We start from the raw sequence: 19,181 nt of genomic DNA on the forward strand, positions 1-19,181 counted from the left end.
CGCACACACTGACACAGACACACACACATACTGACGCACACACACATACTGACACAGACACACACACATACTGACACACACACACATACTGACACACGCACACACTGACACAGACACAGACACACAGGCACACATAGACACACACGCACACACTGACACAGACACCCAGACACTGACACAGACACCCAGACACTGACACAGACACACACACAGACACATTGACACACACACACTGACACACATACACTGACACACACACACACACATTAACAAACACACACAGACTAACACACACACACTAACACACACAGGCACGCACACAGACAGGCACACGCACACACGCATGCAAAAAGACACACAGAAATATACACAAACACTCATACACAGAGGGACATAGATACACACACACACAGAGACAGAGAGACAGAGAAAAACACATACGCAGACACACACATATATAAACAGATATACAGACACATGGATAGACACATAGAGATACACACAAAGACATACACACGGAAATACAGAGAGACATACAGAGTGAGGGTCACACACACACACGTATTTACACTCTGGGGAGGGGTGGGCAATCGGTCAGCTCCCGGGCACTGGGCTGGAGACTGGTCAGACATTCTCCTCCTTCTGGACTCCACACGGATAAAAGATGGAAATAGGGTTCGGGCCATTCTTTCAGCGACCTCCAGAGGCCCCTTTAAGGACCATCGGGTTAGACCACAACGCCGTCACAAGCAGCCGGAGCTTAGAGTGCACAAGCCCCGCCGATTTGTACCTCGACATTGCGATCAGGGTCGTTAGTGCGTCTAAGGACCCCGATCTGTGTACAAAATGTGGCCTCTCGCCTGAAACAGGCGGGCTATCCGGCCGCCTGTCTAAAGGCCCTGACCCCGATGGTGTAACCAGTCCCCATTTTCAGGCTGCGACCAACACGGTTACACCGGGCAGCCAGAGTTCAAATTGACCCCAGTGTAGGTGACGGACTGGCTTGACATGGTCACCTGACCCCAGGGCAGTGACTGGACCCCAGGGCAGTGATTGACCCCAGGGCAGTGACTGGGCCCCAGGGCAGTGATTGACCCCAGGGCAGTGACTGGACCCCAGGGGAGTGACTGGACCCCAGGGCAGTGACTGGACCCCAGGGCAGTGACTGGACCCCAGGGCAGTGACTGGACCGCAGGGCAGTGACTGGACCCCAGGGCAGTGATTGACCCCAGGGCAGTGACTGGACCGCAGGGCAGTGACTGGACCCCAGGGGAGTGATTGACCCCAGGGCAGTGACTGGACCCCAGGGCAGTGACTGGACCCCAGGGCAGTGACTGGACCCCAGGGCAGTGACTGGACCCCAGGGCAGTGATTGACCCCAGGGCAGTGACTGGACCCCAGGGCAGTGACTGGACCCCAGGGGAGTGATTGACCCCAGGACAGTGACTGGACCCCAGGGCAGTGACTGGGCCCCAGGGCAGTGACTGGACCCCAGGGGAGTGATTGACCCCAGGACAGTGATTGACCCCAGGGCAGTGATTGGGTCCCAGGGCAGTGACTGGACCCCAGGGCAGTGACTGGACCCCAGGGCAGTGACTGGACCCCAGGGCAGTGATTGACCCCAGGGCAGTGACTGGACCCCAGGGCAGTGACTGGACCCCAGGGGAGTGATTGACCCCAGGACAGTGACTGGACCCCAGGGCAGTGACTGGGCCCCAGGGCAGTGACTGGACCCCAGGGGAGTGATTGACCCCAGGACAGTGATTGACTCCCAGGGCAGTGATTTTTAGTGAGGAATACGATAGTAATTCTCCCACTTAGTTTCCTGCCCTGAAGATTCTGACTCACTCCGAGAATGACCTCACCATCCATTACCTGACACAAGTCCACAGTCTACACATGGGAGGCGACACAATGATTGGTAACAAACTGTCCAAACACAGATAGAGGGGGCAGTGCTGAGCTGATCCTACACTTGCCCCCACCCCCCACCTTGCAGGGCTGAATGACTAATCCGTACTGGGCAATTATGTCTTCCTGCACCCAGGGGCACTGAGGCCAATTTCAACACCCCAACCGACAGCCCAGCTGGGCTCAGTGTAGACCAATGTCGACCAGACCAGTGTAGACCAGACCAATGTCGACCAGACCAGTGTAGACCAGACCAATGTCGACCAGACCAGTGTAGACCAGACCAGTGTAGATTAGATCAGGGTAGACCAAGCCAGTGTAGACGAGACCAGTGTAGACTAGACCAGTGTAGATTAGATCAGGGTAGACCAGTGTAGACTAGACCAGGGTAGACCAGTGTAGACTAGGCCAGTGTAGACTAGACCAGGGTAGACCAGACCAGTGTAGACCAGGCCAGGGTAGACTAGGCCAGGTAGACCAGTGTAGACTAGATCAGTGTAGACCTGTGTAGGCTAGACCGGTCTAGACCAGTGTAGACTAGACTAGTGTAGACTAGACCAGTGGAGGCCAATGTAGACCAGACCAAGGGCAGTGACTGGGCTAGACCAGTGTAGACTAGACCAGTGTAATTTAGGCCAGTGTAGATTAGACCAATGTAGATGAAACCAATGTAGGCTAGACCAGTGTAGACCAATGTAGGCTAGACCAGTCTAGACCAGTGTAGACTAGACCAGTGTAGATCTGAAACACCCCTCACTGACTGCAGTGGTTCAAGAAGGCGGCTCACCACCACCTTCTCAAGGGCAATTAGGGACGGGCAATAAATGCCGGCCTCGCCAGCGACGCCCACATCCCATGAACGAATAAAAAGAAACCTGTCTGGACCAGTGCGGCCACTCACTCAGAATGAGAGGCAGCTCGAGATTTGTTTTTCTCGTGGTGTCCTAATGTTGAGAGTTGGGAGTTTCTCTTGAAGAACCCTGATCTCCAACACCTCCTGCCCTCTGCCCGAGAGACAGTTCAGTACGATTTCCCGATGTGAAACACTGCTTGAAATGCCTCTGATGTCGACAGGAGAGATGCAGAGCGAGAGAGACCGGCCTTGGAAGGGTTAATCTGGCACGGCCAATTCTTTTTTTATCGTTGGCCAATCGGTGTACAGTCTGGTTCTGGTCCAATCAGATGGTGGAGAGGTGATGTCATGGGTGGGGACTGGGTGGTTAGCGGCTGCTCGAGACGGGACAGATTCTCTGCTCTTTCCGAGGCTGTGGGCTGGGGTAAGTGAGACAAAAGGAAGGAGATTATTACCAGAATTCACCAATTCTGCAGTGAGATGCGAACAGCCTTTGCCATCACAGCTATTGCCTGAAATCTGGATATATTTTAATATATAATAATAACCTTGCTTGTTCTAGATTATTTTAAATAAATATAATTGGATTTTCCTGCTTTGGGCTGTGGTTTGAGGAAGATTTATTTTTATACTGGATAGTTTTAACATTTGTGATTGAGATTGGATAGATACACTGAGCAAGAAAATTATTTTTAATTACAAGTCAATGCATGAATAAACCCGTTAATGATTGGATTTTTGTATTAAATGCTAATGGATTGGAATGAATTTAATGAGGGTCTTTTGGTGTTGCTGGGATTGAAAAGAGGGCGTTGGAGAGATCCATTATTAACGTCCACACGGGGAATGGAAACTCCAAGCTGCATGTTTCAACAAAACAGGAGCTTTCATTTAATTTTCTAAAAAGGATCCTGTCTTGGTACAAAGGACAAGACGAGAATCACGGTGTGGGCTGCAGCCTGACCCTGCGTCTGTGTGTCTGTCTCTGTCTGCCCGTGTCTCTGTGTCTCTGTCTGTGTCTCTGTCTGCCCGTGTCTCTGTGTCTGTGTCTGCCCGTGTCTCTGTCTGCCCGTGTCTCTGTGTCTGCCTGTGTCTCTGTCTGCCCGTGTCTCTGTCTGTCTGCTCGTGTCTCTGTGTCTGTGTCTCTGTCTGCTCGTGTCTCTGTGTCTGTGTCTCTGTCTGCCTGTGTCTCTGTGTCTGTGTCTCTGTCTGCCTGTGTCTCTGTGTCTGTGTCTCTGTCTGTCTGCTCGTGTCTCTGTGTCTGTGTCTGACGTACAGCAAAGACAATTTTTAAAAAAAATGTTTCTCTTCCCCCCGTCTGATTCCTGCCTCGTGTTAACTCCTGGACCTGAGCCTCCCATCCTCTGACATCTCATTTAACTATTGATGCCTCAGCTCTGAGATACCACCGAGCTCGGAAATGATTAGGATTGGACCATGTTACACTCAGTTCTACAGTGTTGAATCACCATGACAACGGGAGGATCTGATCCAGTTGGTCGGTTTGCCTGTTGCCTTAATCACAAGGCTGGGCTGCAATATTTAACTCCTTTCTGCACAGCCATTGATTCATTATAATATAAACCGTGTCTCCAACACACGGTGAGCTGGAGTGCAGGCAGCTTGACATCAGAGAGAGGGTGTTATTGTCTACCAACAGGATTCCAATTGTAAACAATTTTACAACACCAAGTTATAGTCCAACGATTTTATTTTTAATCCCACAAGCTTTCGGGGGCTTTCCCCTTCCTCAGGCGGTGTGGAAGGGAAAACACCCGAAAGCTTGTGGGATTAAAAATAAAATCGTTGGACTATAACTTGGTGTTGTAAAATTGTTTACAATTGTTAACCCCAGTCCATCACCGGCATCTCCACAACAGGATTCCAGTTATTCATTCCAGGCACCGCCCTCTTCCAAGGTCTTGTCTCTTGGTCATTATGAGTTTATCTGTACCCAGCCAATCAGTCCATTTTGTATTCCTCTAAGATGGTGATTTTCTGATCTCCTCACATGGTCTTGTTCCCCTAATTGAAATAATTCTTCAGTTAACTTTCTGCTCTTTTTTTGCCTCTGCCAGCAGATGACACGGCTGTGGGGATGGGTGGGAGGTCGGGGGAGGGAAGAAATGTTTAGCTACAATGGGCCGGGCTTTGTGGAATGGGGCAGGGCTGATGGACCAGCAGGTCTTTTCCTGTCCATGAATTTCGTATGTTCGGGGACATCAGTGCAGTGGACCACAGTGTTCAGCATCAAACACTCCCAGAGCAGGTACAGCACAGGTTAGATACAGAGTAAAGCTCCCTCTACACTGTCCCATCAAACACTCCCAGGGCAGGTACAGCACGGGTTAGATACAGAGTAAAGCTCCCTCTACACTGTCCCATCAAACACTCCCAGGGCAGGTACAGCACGGGTTAGATACAGAGTAAAGCTCCCTCTACACTGTCCCATCAAACACTCCCAGGGCAGGTACAGCACGGGTTAGATACAGAGTAAAGCTCCCTCTACACTGTCCCATCAAACACTCCCAGGGCAGGTACACCATGGGTTAGATACAGAGTAAAGCTCCCTCTACACTGTCCCATCAAACACTCCCAGGGCAGGGACAGCACGGGTTAGATACAGAGTAAAGCTCCCTCTACACTGTCCCATCAAACACTCCCAGGACAGGTACAGCATGGGTTAGATACAGAGTAAAGCTCCCTCTACACTGTCCCATCAAACACTCCCAGGACAGGTACAGCACGGGTTAGATACAGAGTAAAGCTCCCTCTACACTGTCCCATCAAACACTCCCAGGGCAGGTACAGCACGGGTTAGATAAAGAGTAAAGCTCCCTCTACACTGTCCCATCAAACACTCCCAGGGCAGGTACAGCACGGGTTAGATAAAGAGTAAAGCTCCCTCTACACTGTCCCATCAAACACTCCCAGGGCAGGTACAGCACGGGTTAGATACAGAGTAAAGCTCCCTCTACACTGTCCCATCAAACACTCTCAGGGCAGGTACAGCACGGGTTAGATACAAAGTAAAGTCCCTCTACACTGTCCCATCAAACACTCCCAGGGCAGGTACAGCACGGGTTAGATAGAGTAAAGCTCCCTCTACACTGTCCCATCAAACGCTCCCCGAAACATTATAGGTTCAATGCACAGCTGACCTGTTCTGCCCCAATCTCAGGAGAATTCCCGTACAGCCCCTGTGACATCTCTTTTTCCACCATTTAACTTTCTATCTTTGAAGCCTTGGATGGGGCTGGAGAATTTAATGAATTTCCTCTGATTTATGAGCAGTCACACACTAGAGCTGTAATCGAGATGTGTATCATTCAATTCAGTGTGTAGACCGGAGACTTGTCCAGGCTGGAGCCGAAGGTGAAAGATCAGAGTGCTCACTGACTGCTGCTCCCAGTGTGTTATATTCCATTGTTGCCATTCCTTGAGTTTTATATGACTCAGTTCTCTGGTAGTAACTAACTTACAGTATGATCATCATAAAATGGTGTCCGGTATATTGGGAATGATTACGTTCAGTTTCAGCACCGAGCGTCAGAATGTTTTTCAATCCAGTCTCTTTGGGGAGAAGGTTACTGTCACTCCTGCATTTTGAAAGAACTATCTTTAATTTTTCTTCATGAATTATATTCCAGCAAGACAGCCGATGAAAAATACCGATCACCTTCCAAGCCTGTTACCGTACAGATCATCCCAGGTTTTATTTTTGAAGCTCTGTGGTGAATTTGCCTTTGTGCTGCAAGATTTTTCAATATTCCTGACTTGGCCTCGTAGTCAGTGATTTTGTTCCAGGGTTCTGTCTGTGCTGGGATTATCTTCCCAGTGGGATTAGTGACGAGGAGACAGAATGGAGTGTGATTAAAAGGCTGGATGGATGATGGGAGGAACAATTGGTTGCGAGGCCACAGCGTAAGCTAAGGGCCTGCGTAGATTAGGGGAGAACGGATTCCCTTCAGCACCACAGGGGCTACAGGGCAGGTTCCTCTATCCGGAGATTCCGGGTTTCCCAAGGGAAAAGGAGGCATAAACCAGGGGCCACAGAATCTCCCCCATCACCAGCTCCTACCCGCTGGTCAGAGAGGCCTAGAAAAACATTGCCCATCTGCTCTCTTGCCTGTGGTCTGGTAAGTGCCCTGTTGGGGGATGAATCTAAAGGAAGGAAAGACACATAAATCTCAATATGGCTGGTTAGAGGAGGCGGGCTATGTTTTGTGTTTCCTAAATCCATTTAGAGAATCACTCCTTCCCAAAATGGCTCCCGGCAATTAAAATGGAGGCCAACCTCCTGTGTAGCTGAGCAGCGGTGCATAAACCGAGCAGAATGACGGAGCCCTGAGGGTTGAGAGGGGCACTGCTACTCCTACTGGAGGGTCGTGTTTGAGCGGCGGTGTTGGAGAACAAGTTTACGCTGAAAAGCAAGGAGAGAGCTGGGGATTGCTGCATCTCGGGGAGCCCAGACCAAGAGCAAGATGGGGAGGCCCCTTCCTCACTCCCCGCCCCTCCCTCGCTCCCCGTCCCTCACTCCTTCACTCCCTGCCCCCTTGAGGGAAATGAAAGCTCCTGTGAATTTACAAGAACCAATGGGGCTGAAATTGGAACATAAGGCCATTCAGCTCCTCGAGCCTGTTCCATCATTCAATCAGATCATGGCTGATCTGCACCTTAATTCTATTTACCCTCCTTTGCTCTGTGACCCTCGATACCCAAACCCAACAAAAATCGTCAATCTCAGTCTTGAAATTTACAATTGATCCCCAGCCTCAACAGCCTTTTGGGGGAGAGAGTTCCAGATTTCCACTCCCCTTTGTGTGAAGAATTGATTCCTGATGTCACCCCTGAATGGCCTGGCTCTAATTTTAAGATTATTCCCCTTGTTCTTGATTCTCCCACCAGAGGAAATAGTTTCTCTATCTACCCTATCATATCTTTTAACATCTTAAATACATCGATCGTTTCACCCCTCAATCTTCTAAACTCAAGGGAATACAAACTTAGTCTTTGCAACCTGTCCTCATAATTTAACCCTTTCAGCCCCGGTATTATTCTGGTTAACCCGCACCCCCTCCAAGGCCAATATATCCTTCCTGAGGTGCGATGCCCAGGACTGAACCCAGTCTCCAGGTGGGGTCTAACCAGAGCTTTATATAACTGGAACATAACTCTCCTCCCCCACTTTGTATTTCAGCCCTCTTGAGATAAAGGCCAATATTCCATTAGCCTTTTAAATTATTTTTTGTACCTGTCCACTGGCTTTTAGTGATTTCTGTACTTGGACCCCATAATCTCTCTGCTCCTCCACAGTTCCCGGCTTCTCACCATTCAGAAAATACTCTGATCTACCTTTCGTGGGTCCAAAGTGGATGATCTCACATTTCCCCGTGTTGAACTCCATCTGCCGCAGTTTTGCCCACTCACTGAATCCGTTTATGTCATTTTGCAATTTCCTGCTCCCATCTACACTACTTCCTGTGTCTCCTAACTTGGTGTCGTGGTCTTTGGTGACGGAGTAAACTGGGTGATGGTGAGTCTGCAGCCTGTTTCACACCCTGCCTGAGAGTCGGTCCCCTGAAGTGAATGGGAATATCGGGCGGGTGTAAAACAGCCAGACACCACCCCCCCTCGCTCCGGTAAACAACGCCCCCCCACCCACAGTAAACACCCACCCCCCCACCCAGAAAACAACCCCCCACCCACAGTAAACACCCACCCCCCGCCACGGTAAACACCATGAACCAACCAATGTCCCGATCGTGTGACGAATTCCCCTCCTTTGTATTGGATTAGATTAAGTCCACACACGAATGGGCTGGTGGACTATGGGCCTAGGGGTTTTCCCCATTTTTCTGCCCCCCTCCCTGGGCAGACATTGTGTGATAAACCACCCCCCGCCCCCGCCCCACCGGCCTGGGGATTTCTGTGACCACAGAATGTGAAAATTGAGGAGGACAACAGGAAATGGACCCCTCATCCTAATAAAGAAACTTTTATTTACCCGGCCCTTGTATTTTACTTTGTGGAAACCTCTCGCTGACAGCCAAAGGCCAGCCTAACATTAGCACTGTGTGTGTAGGCGGCTTCACATTACAGCAGGGACATTTTAAAGAAAGAAACCATCAAACATGAGGATTGGGATTGTACTGTCACAAGCTGAGCCTGTCCTGTGATATGAATGTGACCACAGGATGGCACTGGACAACAGAAAACCCCACGCCAGCCCAGCCCATCACCAATCCTGCAAACCTCGGGTCCACGGTTCTGGCTGGGCTGGTGGAGGCTGCCTTCAAACCTTTCCGTGCTACACCGAACAGGCAGGACCATCCCGCATGGGGCAATGTTTGAGAGCACTTAGTATTCAGAAAGAGTTGGATCATTTCGCTAGTAATTCAAATAGGCGGGTTTTAATGTGGGTAAAATCTGCATTGGAACAGCAGAGAGTCAGACGGTGAAGGGTGTGATCTATGAAGTGCCCTCTCCTCCCGTGTTAAAGGATGACGATGTGGGGGAATTGCTGTCACTCAGCTAAAGTGTCCAGCTATCAGTAAAAGTAACCGTGTCCTGGGATTCACTGTGGGTCATTCAATGTTGAATCAAGTTATCGTAACCTTTTAACTCCGTGTTGTCCAATCGCTGACTAGCCATAGGTGCGACTATGATGACACCATTTCAGCCACAGGCACTAATTTTAGTAGAAAAGGCCTCACACACAATCCAGGGAAATGTATTGCACACCTGGATATTGGCTGAACGAACGTCTACCACCAGTCAGAGCGAAACTTTGCAGTCTTTCTCTCTCACCAAAGTTTGGAATTGTGGGACGAGTTTATCAGGCGGAACGTATCTTAGTGCAGCTCCTAGGCTTCAGTCCAGTGGTTGCGAGCAGCACCTTGACCGTGTCAGAGTGACTGTTGACCTTTGCCATGTTGGAGCTGCTCGTTATTGGTTGAGCTGGCGACAATGGCAGACTCCCTCCCTCTCCATGCACTGTGCTGGTGTTACCATGATGCTAAATTCCGGCATTTTCAACCGTGTTACGCACCATTTTAGCAGGTGACCAACAAGCAGTAACAGAGGAAGAGTAAAGCTTCCCAAACACACTCTGCAGTAACAGCCTGTGATATCTGGTGCTGAGCAAGCACTAATCCTCTACACTGCCCACATCATTCAGTCTGTGTGTTGTCAGTGCTCCAGCTCTACATGAATTGAGGATATTAATTTTCCTCTCTTCGGCTCAGATTAGCAGGATTTCCTAGATCTATTTGCAGGTGGAGTATGAGACTGAGTGCTCGTGGATCTGGCGCTCTGTGGTTTATCCTCAGCGTCTGTTCATTTTCTCTTCTCTTTTTCTCCAGACGTTTTGGTTGAGCTCCCGTCTTCCGTTGTTCACTGATTCTGGGTGAAGGTCGCACTCACTATTCCAGTCACCATGTCACTATCTGGTACGTAACAGCCTGTCCATCGCATTGCCATCTTACCGCAGGGAATGCACCTTTATTTTAACTGGACTTGCATAGCTCATTCCAGTTAAAGACACAGTGTGGGAGCAGAAACAGGAAAGGGCTGCCATTTTGGATACCTAATCATGATTTGAAAGGATCATTCTTAATGTGTGCACAATCCAAAGACCCAGCACGGACTCTGCTGTAATAGGGCCTGTAATATGCCCAGTCCCAGCACGGACTCTGCTGTAATAGGGCCTGTAATATGCCCAGTCCCAGCGTGGACTCTGTTGTAATAGGGCCTGTAATATGCCCAGACCCAGCATGGACTCTGCTGTAATAGGACCTGTAATATGCCCAGTCCCAGCACGGACTCTGCTGTAATAGGGCCTGTAATATGCCCAGTCCCAGCACGGACTCTGCTGTAATAGGGCCTGTAATATGCCCAGTCCCAGCACGGACTCTGCTGTAATAGGGCCTGTAATATGCCCAATCCCAGCACGGACTCTGCTGTAATAGGGCCTGTAATATGCCCAGTCCCAGCATGGACTCTGCTGTAATAGGGCCTGTAATATGCCCAATCCCAGCACGGACTCTGCTGTAATAGGGCCTATAATATGCCCAGTCCCAGCACTGACAGTGCAATAATCAACCTTGTAACAGTCAGTGTCCCTTTAGTATGGGGCCTATAACTATAGGTCACAGGTTAACATTAAATCTTTCGGAATGCTTCAATAGAATGTTATAACAGTCAGGTGTCTCAGTGAGTGGGGGTGAGGACCCCACCACACACCCTGCTCTTTTTCTGACTGCTGTATCTCCTTTCACTTTCAGCCTACAAACAGAAGATGAAGGAACTGCCTCTCTTCAACCTGCTCTGCTCCTGCTTCAACCCTGAGCCACGCAACAAAACTGTCTACAAATTTGACGGTGAGTGATTGGAGCACCGTGTGTTGTGAACAGAGTGCGGACTCTGCGGTCAGCGAGCAAAGTCTGCAGCACAGGCTGAGGAACTGAGGTAAAACAGCACCGCCGTGTTTGGAGGGTGTCATGGCAGCGTGATCCGTTTACACAGGAAATTTTCATTCTAAATGTGGATACAGGAATTCATAATGGAAGTGAACTCCGATTTTTAAAATGTAACCGATAAATGTCTCTCAGTCACCTCAGTTTTCTGCGTGCGAGTTTGGTTTATTGTGACGAAGCCTCGCACAGCATCTTTCACCATATTTATCAATGACTTGGATGAAAGAATAGAGAGTTGTATATCCAAGTTTATTGATTACACTAAGTTACGAGGGACAGTTAGCTGTGTAGATGGGAACAAGAAGTTGCATAGGGACATTGATCAATTCAGTGAGTGGACAAAGCAGTGGTAGATGGAATTCAATGTGGGGGAGTGTGAGGCCATCCACTTTTGGATCTGAGAAAGACAAATTGGAATATTTTCTAAATGGTGAGAGGCTAGGAACTGTGGAGGAGCAAAGGAATTTGGGAGTTCATGTAAAGAAACCACTAAAAGCTAGTGCACAGGCACAAAAAATAATCAAAAAGGCTAATGTGACCCCATGCGGAGAGACTGGGTTCAGTTCTGGGCACTGCACCTCAGGTAGGATATATTGGCCTTGGAGGGGGTGCAGAGCAGATTCACCAGAATGATACCAGAGCTAAAAGGGTTAAATTACGAGAACAGGTTGCAAAGACTAGGCTTGTATTCCCCTGAGTTTAGAAGGTTGAGGGGTGATTTAATTGAGGTGTTTAATTGAGGTATTTGATATAGTAGATTGAGAGAAACTATTTCCATTGGTGGGGGAATCCAGAACAAGAGGAGACAATCTTAAAATTAGAGCTCGGCCGTTCAGGAGTGAAATCAGGAATCACTTTTTAACAAAGGGTAGTGGAAATCTGGAGCTCTCTCCCCAAAAGGCAGTTGATGCCGGGGGTCAGTCGAAATTTTCAAGACTGAGATGGATAGATTTTTGTTGGGTAAGGGTGACTAGGGATATGGAGCAAAGGTGGGGAAATGGAGTGAAGATAAAGATCAGCCATGATCCAATTGAATGTCAGAACCTGCACGAGTGGCTGGATGGCCTCCTCCTGTTCAATGTTCCAATGTAACTCACACTATCATCTGGATCCTTTCCTTTCAGATCCCGTTGACCTGAACTGGTGCTTTATATCTGACATGGAGGTGAAGGAGTTGAACAAGAGAGCATCTGGCCTATCATTCGAAGTGATCCTCAAACCACCATCCTTTGAGGGAGTCCCGGAATTCCATGCTGCTTTTCCAAAGAAGCGAGATCCGTCCCTGGAGGAGATCCAGAAGAAACTGGAGGCAGCTGAAGAGAGGCGGAAGGTACGAACCTGGGTCAACCTGAAATACTGGCAAACCAAACCATCAGCGAGATACCCGGACACTGCCTGGGGTCTCTCAGCGAGATACCCGGACACTGACTGGGGTCTCTCAGCGAGATACCCGGACACTGACTGGGGTCTCTCAGCGAGATACCCGGACACTGACTGGGGTCTCTCAGCAAGATACCCGGACACTGACTGGAGTCTCACTCCCTCAGGGAGATATCTGGACACTGACTGCGGTCTCACTCCTTCAGGGAGATACCTGGACACTGACTGGGATCTCACTCCCTCAGGGAGATATCCGGACACTGACTGGTGTCTCTCAGCAAGATATCTGGACACTGACTGGAGTCTCACTCCCTCAGGGAGATATCAGGACACTGACTGGGGTCTCAGTCTCTCAGGGAGATATCTGGACACTGACTGGGGTCTCACTCCCTCAGGGAGATACCTGGACACTGACTGGGGTCTCCGTCTCTCAGGGAGATATCTGGACACTGACTGGGGTCTCACTCCCTCAGGGAGATATCTGGACACTGACTGGGGTCTCACTCCCTCATGGGGATATCTGGACACTGACTGGGGTCTCACTCCCTCAGGGAGATATCTGGACACTGACTGGGGTCTCACTCCCTCAGGGGCTATCTGGACACTGACTAGGGTCTCTGTCTCTCAGCAAGATACCTGGACACTGACTGGGGTCTCAGTCTCTCTGGGAGATATCTGGACACTGACTGGGGTCTCACTCCCTCAGGGAGATATCAGGACCCTGACTGGGGTCTCACTCTCTCTGGGAGATATCTGGACGCTGACTGGGGTCTCAGTCTCTCTGGGAGATATCTGGACACTGACTGGGGTCTCACTCCCTCAGGGAGATATCTGGACACTGACTCAGTCTCAGTCTCTCTGGGAGATGGTCAAACCCTTGCTGTCTCCATTTTTAATGGCACATGAAATGTCCTGTTTCAGTATCAGGAGACAGAGTTACTGAAGCACCTGGCAGAAAAGCGGGAGCACGAACGAGAAGTGATCCAGAAAGCCATCGAGGAAAACAACAACTTCATTAAGATGGCCAAGGAGAAACTGGAGCAGAAAATGGAGATCCAGAAGGAGAACAGGGAGGCTTACCTGGCAGCCATTCTGGAGCGTCTCCAGGAGAAGGTGAGATGTTCCAGTTCTGCTTTCCTGTCCGGATTCATTTGAGGGTAGTTTTCCCCATTAATCCCTCAACTTCTTGCCTTCTTGTTCAGAAGAGTCAGACTTCAGATTCAGAGAATCCGGCCGAGAAATTGGACCCTGCCCAGAGTGGGATCGATCCCGTTGCTGTGCACGATGCTTGCGCCCAATGAGACCGGCGGCACAATCGTGGCAAATTAGTCTGCCCGCCTCGTTCGCTTATTACTGGCTAACGTCGGGGGCCAGTCACGGCCCGAGAGGCAGTTCACCGGTCCCGGGGGAGCGAGACCGGCCGGCTCGGACAGCTCACCGGTCCCGGGGGAGCGAGACCGGCCGGCTCGGACACAACCAAGGTCCTCCAGAGAGTGGGGGTGGGGAAGAGAATCCGGGGGGGGGAAGGAGGGAGAGAGTCTGGGGGAGGAGGGATAGGGGAGTCTGGGGGTGGGGGGGGAGAGAGTCTTGGGGGGGGGGGGAGGGAGAGAGTCAGGGGGGAGGGAAGGAGGGAGTCTGGGGGTGGGGGGGAGGGAGAGGGTCTGGGTGTGGGGGGAGGGAAAGAGTCTGAGGGTGGGGGGGAGAAAGTCTGTCTCTCTTCACCACCACCCCCAACTCTCCCTCTCCCTCTGACTGTCTCTCTCCCCATCCCCAGACTCTCCCTCCCTCCACCAACTGTCTCTCCCCCCCACTCTCTCTCTCCCAGTCTCTCTCCCTCCCCCTGCCAACTCCCTCCCTCCCCTCTCCCAATCTGGTAAATCTTCGTTGCACTCCCTCCATGACAAGGACATCCTTCCTCAGATAAGGAGACCAAAACTGCACACAATATTCCAGATGTGGTCTCACCAAGGCCCTGTATAACTGCAGTAAGACATCCCTGCTCCTGTACTCAAATCCTCTTGCAATGAAGGCCAACATACCATTCGCCTTCCTAACTGCTTGCTGCACCTGAATGCTCACTTTCAGCGACTGGTGTACAAGGACACCCAGGTCTCATTGCACCTCCCCTTTTCCCAATCTATCACCATTCAGATAATAATCTGCCTTTCTGTTTTTACAACCAAAGTGGATAACCTCACATTTATCCATGTTACACTGCATCTGCCATGTTCTTGCCCACTCACCCAACTTGTCTAAATCACATTGGAGCCTCTTTGCATCCTCCTCACAGCTCACATTCCACCCCAGCTTTGTGTCGTCTGCAAACTTGGAAATGTTACATTCAGTTCCCTCATCGAAATCATTGATATATATTGTGAATAGCTGGGGCCCAAGCACTGATCCCTGCGGTACCCCACTAGTCACTGCCTGCCACCCGGAAAAAGACCCATTTATTCCTACTCTCTGCTTCCTGTCTGTCAACCAATTCTCAATCCATGCCAGTATATTCCCCCCAATCCCATGTGCTTTAATTTTGCACACTAACCTCCTGTGTGGGACCTTATCAAAAGCCTTCTGAAAATCCAAATACACCACATCCACTGGTTCTCCCCTATCTATTCTACTAGTTACCTCCTCAAAAAACTCCAGTAGATTTGTTAAGCATGATTTCCCTTTCATAAACCCACGCTGACTTTGTCCAATCCCATTAATGCCTTCCAAGTGTTCTGTTATCACATCCTTTATAATAGACTCTAGCATTTTCCCCACTACTGATGTTAGGCTAACTGGTCTGTAATTCCCTGTTTTTTCTCTCTCTCCTTTTTTAAATAGTGGGGTTACATTTGCCACCCTCCAATCTGTAGGAACTGTTCCAGAGTCTATAGAATTTTGGAAGATGATCACCAATGCATCCACTATTTCCAGGGCCACTTCCTTTAGTACTCTGGGATGTGGATTATCAGGCCCTGGGGATTTGTCAGTCTTTAGCCCCATTAATTTCCCTACTACTATTTTTTTTACTAATACTGGTTTCCGTCAGTTCCTCCCTCTCACTGGACCCTTGGTTCCCTAACATTTCTGGGAGGTTATTTGTGTCCTCCTTTGTGAAGACAGAACCAAAGTATTTGTTTAATTGTTCTGCCATTTCTTTGTTCCCCATTATAATTTCCCCCATTTCTGACTGTAAGGGGCCTACATTTGTCTTCACTAATCTTTTTCTCTTGACATATTTATAGAAGCTTTTACAGTCAGTTTTTATGTTCCCTGCTAGTTTACTCTCATGCTCTATTTTTTCCCTCTTAATCAATCTCTTTGTCCTCCTTTGCTGAATTCTGAACTGCTCTCAATCCTCAGGCTTGCTGCTTTTTCTGGCAATTTTATATGTCTCCTCTTTGGATCTAATACTATCTCTAATTTCTTTTGTAAGCCACAGTTGAGCCACCTTTCCTGTTTTATTTTTGCGCCAGACAGGAATGAATAATTGTTGTAATTCCTGCACACGTTCTTTAAATATTAGCCATTGCCTATCCACCGTCATCCCTTTTAGTAAAGTTCCCCAATCTATCATAGTCAACTCACACCTCATACTTTCATAATTGCCTTTATTTAGATTCAGGACCCTAGTTTCGGATTCAACTACTTCGCTCTCCATCTTAATGAGGAATTCTATCATGTTATGGTCGCTCTTCCCTAAGGGACCCCGCACAACAAGATTGTTAATTAATCCTTTCTCATTGAACAATACCCAGTCTAGGATCGCCTGTTCTCTAGTTGGTTCCTCAACGTATTGGTCTAGAAAACCATCACGTACACACTCCAGGAATTCCTCCCCCACAGTATTATTGCTAATTTGGTTTGACCAATCTATATGTAAATTAAAGTCACCCATGATTATAGTTGTACCCTTCTTGTATGCGTCTCTAATTTCCTGTTTAATGCCCTCCCCTACATTTCCACTACCGTTTATTGACTATCTAATAGCTGGTTATTTAATTCTAGGACAGGCTTGCAGAGGAGGTGCGAAAAAATAAAAGACTGATAGTCGAGGCATCGCGATAGAGTGACGCTGGACTTGGACTCACTCCCGTCTGAGGATCCCACCAAGGGTTTATTTGTAAATATTTAATCAGAACAAACAACACAGCCTGTCTGAGAGAGCAAATCACCCCAAGTGTCAGCTGGGGAAATAAAAGCAAATGTAAATCCCATTCCCCGTGCTCGCTCTGTAATCTGCTCGCTCTGAGTTGTGATAAATGATGCAGTGATGGTTGGAAGGTGATTTTTTTTTATACGTTACTGCATCCAATTTACATCTTTTTAAAAAAAAATCCAATCTATGAAAAAGCACAAATTGCGCCCAGACTTGTGAAAAATCAATTCAGCTCTTTAAATTCATCTCTGTGCTCACAGCGAGAGCTCAGATTAACAAGTCAATGCAGCAGGTCCGATATCTGAAACTACACCCGTCCCATACGCAAATTCTGTAACGTTGGCCAGTCAGAACTGGAGATCTGCACCCTCACTTTGTACATATCAACACACACCCTCCAGACGCCCACGACACACCCACACAGACACCCTGCCCCACACCAACACCCACCCTGCGACGCGCCCACACCCACCCTCCGCGCACTCACACACCCTGCGACGCACCAACACCCATCTTCTGATGCTCCGACACACCTGTACCCCCTCCGACACACCCACAGCGCTCCCTCGGTACTGCTCTGATAGGAGAGGCTTTGCTCGCTGGCATTTAGCGTGTAAATGGAACGGGTCGTTCCCTAACTCCAGCTTCACTGCCTGCTCAGAACTGTTACTTGATCTGAATAAAGTCTTGTCTGGTGTTGCGGACTCTGGGTCTATATTGTGTCTCGCTCCCACACGGAGAGGAGGAGATCAACAGCGAGGTTTGTAATTCCCCTTCCACTGATTGTCACCCCCTGTTGCCTAAGGTTAACGCGGGGGGGGGGGTGATGGGGTCAGAATGGGGTCGTGACCTCCACACCCCGTTACCACCGCCCCCCAACCCCCCCGCGATGCACCCAGCACCCATTTTGAAAGGTCGTCCCATTGGGTGTCCAAACTCTCCGCCTGTTTCAGGCGATCGGCCCCTTTTAATATGGAAATCGTGTTCGGTCGGAACTGGTCTGAGTCTGGGCCGAGCTCGCATCCACCCCTCCCTCCGGCCGTGGAACCAAAGGCGGGGGTCTCACAATCACAGAGAGGGGGGTCTCACAATCACAGAGAGGGGGTCTCACAATCACAGAGAGGGGGTCTCACAATCACAGAGAGGGGGTCTCACAATCACAGAGAGGGGGGTCTCACAATCACAGAGAGGGGGTCTCACAATCACAGAGAGGGGGTCTCACAATCACAGGGAGGGGGTCTCACAATCACAGAGAGGGGGGTCTCACAATCACAGAGAGGGGGTCTCACAATCACAGAGAGGGGGTCTCACAATCACAGAGAGGGGGTCTCACAATCACAGGGAGGGGGTCTCACAATCACAGGGAGGGGGGGCTCACAATCACAGGGAGGGGGGCCCACAATCACAGGGAGGGGGTCTCACAATCACAGGGAGGGGGGCCCACAATCACAGGGAGGGGGGCCCACAATCACAGGGAGGGGGGCTCAGAATCACTGAGAGGGGGTCTCACAATCACAGGGAGGGGGGCCCACAATCACAGGGAGGGGGGCTCAGAATCACAGGGAGGGGGGGCTCACAATCACAGGGAGGGGGGCTCAGAATCACAGGGAGGGGGGCTCAGAATCACAGGGAGGGGGGCTCACAATCACAGGGAGGGGGTCTCACAATCACAGAGAGGGGGGTCTCACAATCACAGAGAGGGGGGTCTCACAATCACAGGGAGGGGGGCTCACAATCACAGGGAGGGGGTCTCACAATAACAGGGAGGGGGGCTCACAATCACAGGGAGGGGGGCTCAGAATCACAGGGAGGGGGGCTCACAACAACAGGGAGGGGGCCCCACAATCACAGGGAGGGGGGGCTCACAATCACAGGGAGGGGGGCTCACAACAACAGGGAGGGGGGCTCACAATCACAGGGAGGGGGGCTCACAATCACAGGGAGGGGGGCTCACAATCACAGGGAGGGGGGCTCACAATCACAGGGAGGGGGGCTCACAATCACAGGGAGGGGGGCTCACAATCACAGGGAGGGGGGCCCACAATCACAGGGAGGGGGGCTCAGAATCACAGTGAGAGGGGGGCTCACAATCACAGTGAGAGGGGGGACTCACAATCACAGTGAAGGGGCTCACAATCACAGGGTGGGGGCTCACAATCACAGTGAGGGGGGCTCACAATCACAGTGAGGGGGGGGCTCACAATCACAGTGAGGGGGGAGGGCTCACAATCACAGTGAAGGGGGGCTCACAATCACAGGGTGGGGGGCCCACAATCACAGGGAGGGGGGCCCACAATCACAGGGAGGGGGGCTCACAATCACAGGGAGGGGGGCTCACAATCACAGGGAGGGGGGCCCACAATCACAGGGAGGGGGGGCTCACAGTTTCACTGTGTGTATTCATTCTATC

General features: G+C 50.2%; 1 protein-coding gene across 2 annotated transcripts; it reads left to right on the forward strand.

Annotated features, from left to right (window-relative positions):
• The first annotated feature begins 3,118 nt into the window (after positions 1-3,118).
• LOC137324105 (stathmin-4-like) lies at positions 3,119-17,467 on the forward strand. 2 transcript variants are annotated; one of them, XM_067988247.1, is made up of 6 exons: positions 3,119-3,188; positions 10,129-10,215; positions 11,050-11,145; positions 12,366-12,571; positions 13,543-13,734; positions 16,626-17,467. In XM_067988247.1, exons 2-6 carry the CDS (start codon positions 10,203-10,205, stop codon positions 16,650-16,652), a joined length of 534 nt encoding a protein of 177 aa, XP_067844348.1. In that variant the 5' UTR covers positions 3,119-3,188; positions 10,129-10,202; the 3' UTR covers positions 16,653-17,467. The 2 variants fall into 2 exon arrangements, with proteins under 2 accessions (XP_067844348.1, XP_067844347.1); XM_067988246.1 differs by having other exon boundaries at positions 3,121-3,188; positions 16,621-17,467.
• The last annotated feature ends 1,714 nt before the right edge of the window (positions 17,468-19,181 follow it).

The sequence above is a fragment of the Heptranchias perlo genome, chromosome 8, assembly GCF_035084215.1.
Source record: "Heptranchias perlo isolate sHepPer1 chromosome 8, sHepPer1.hap1, whole genome shotgun sequence".
Taxonomy (NCBI): domain Eukaryota; kingdom Metazoa; phylum Chordata; class Chondrichthyes; order Hexanchiformes; family Hexanchidae; genus Heptranchias; species Heptranchias perlo.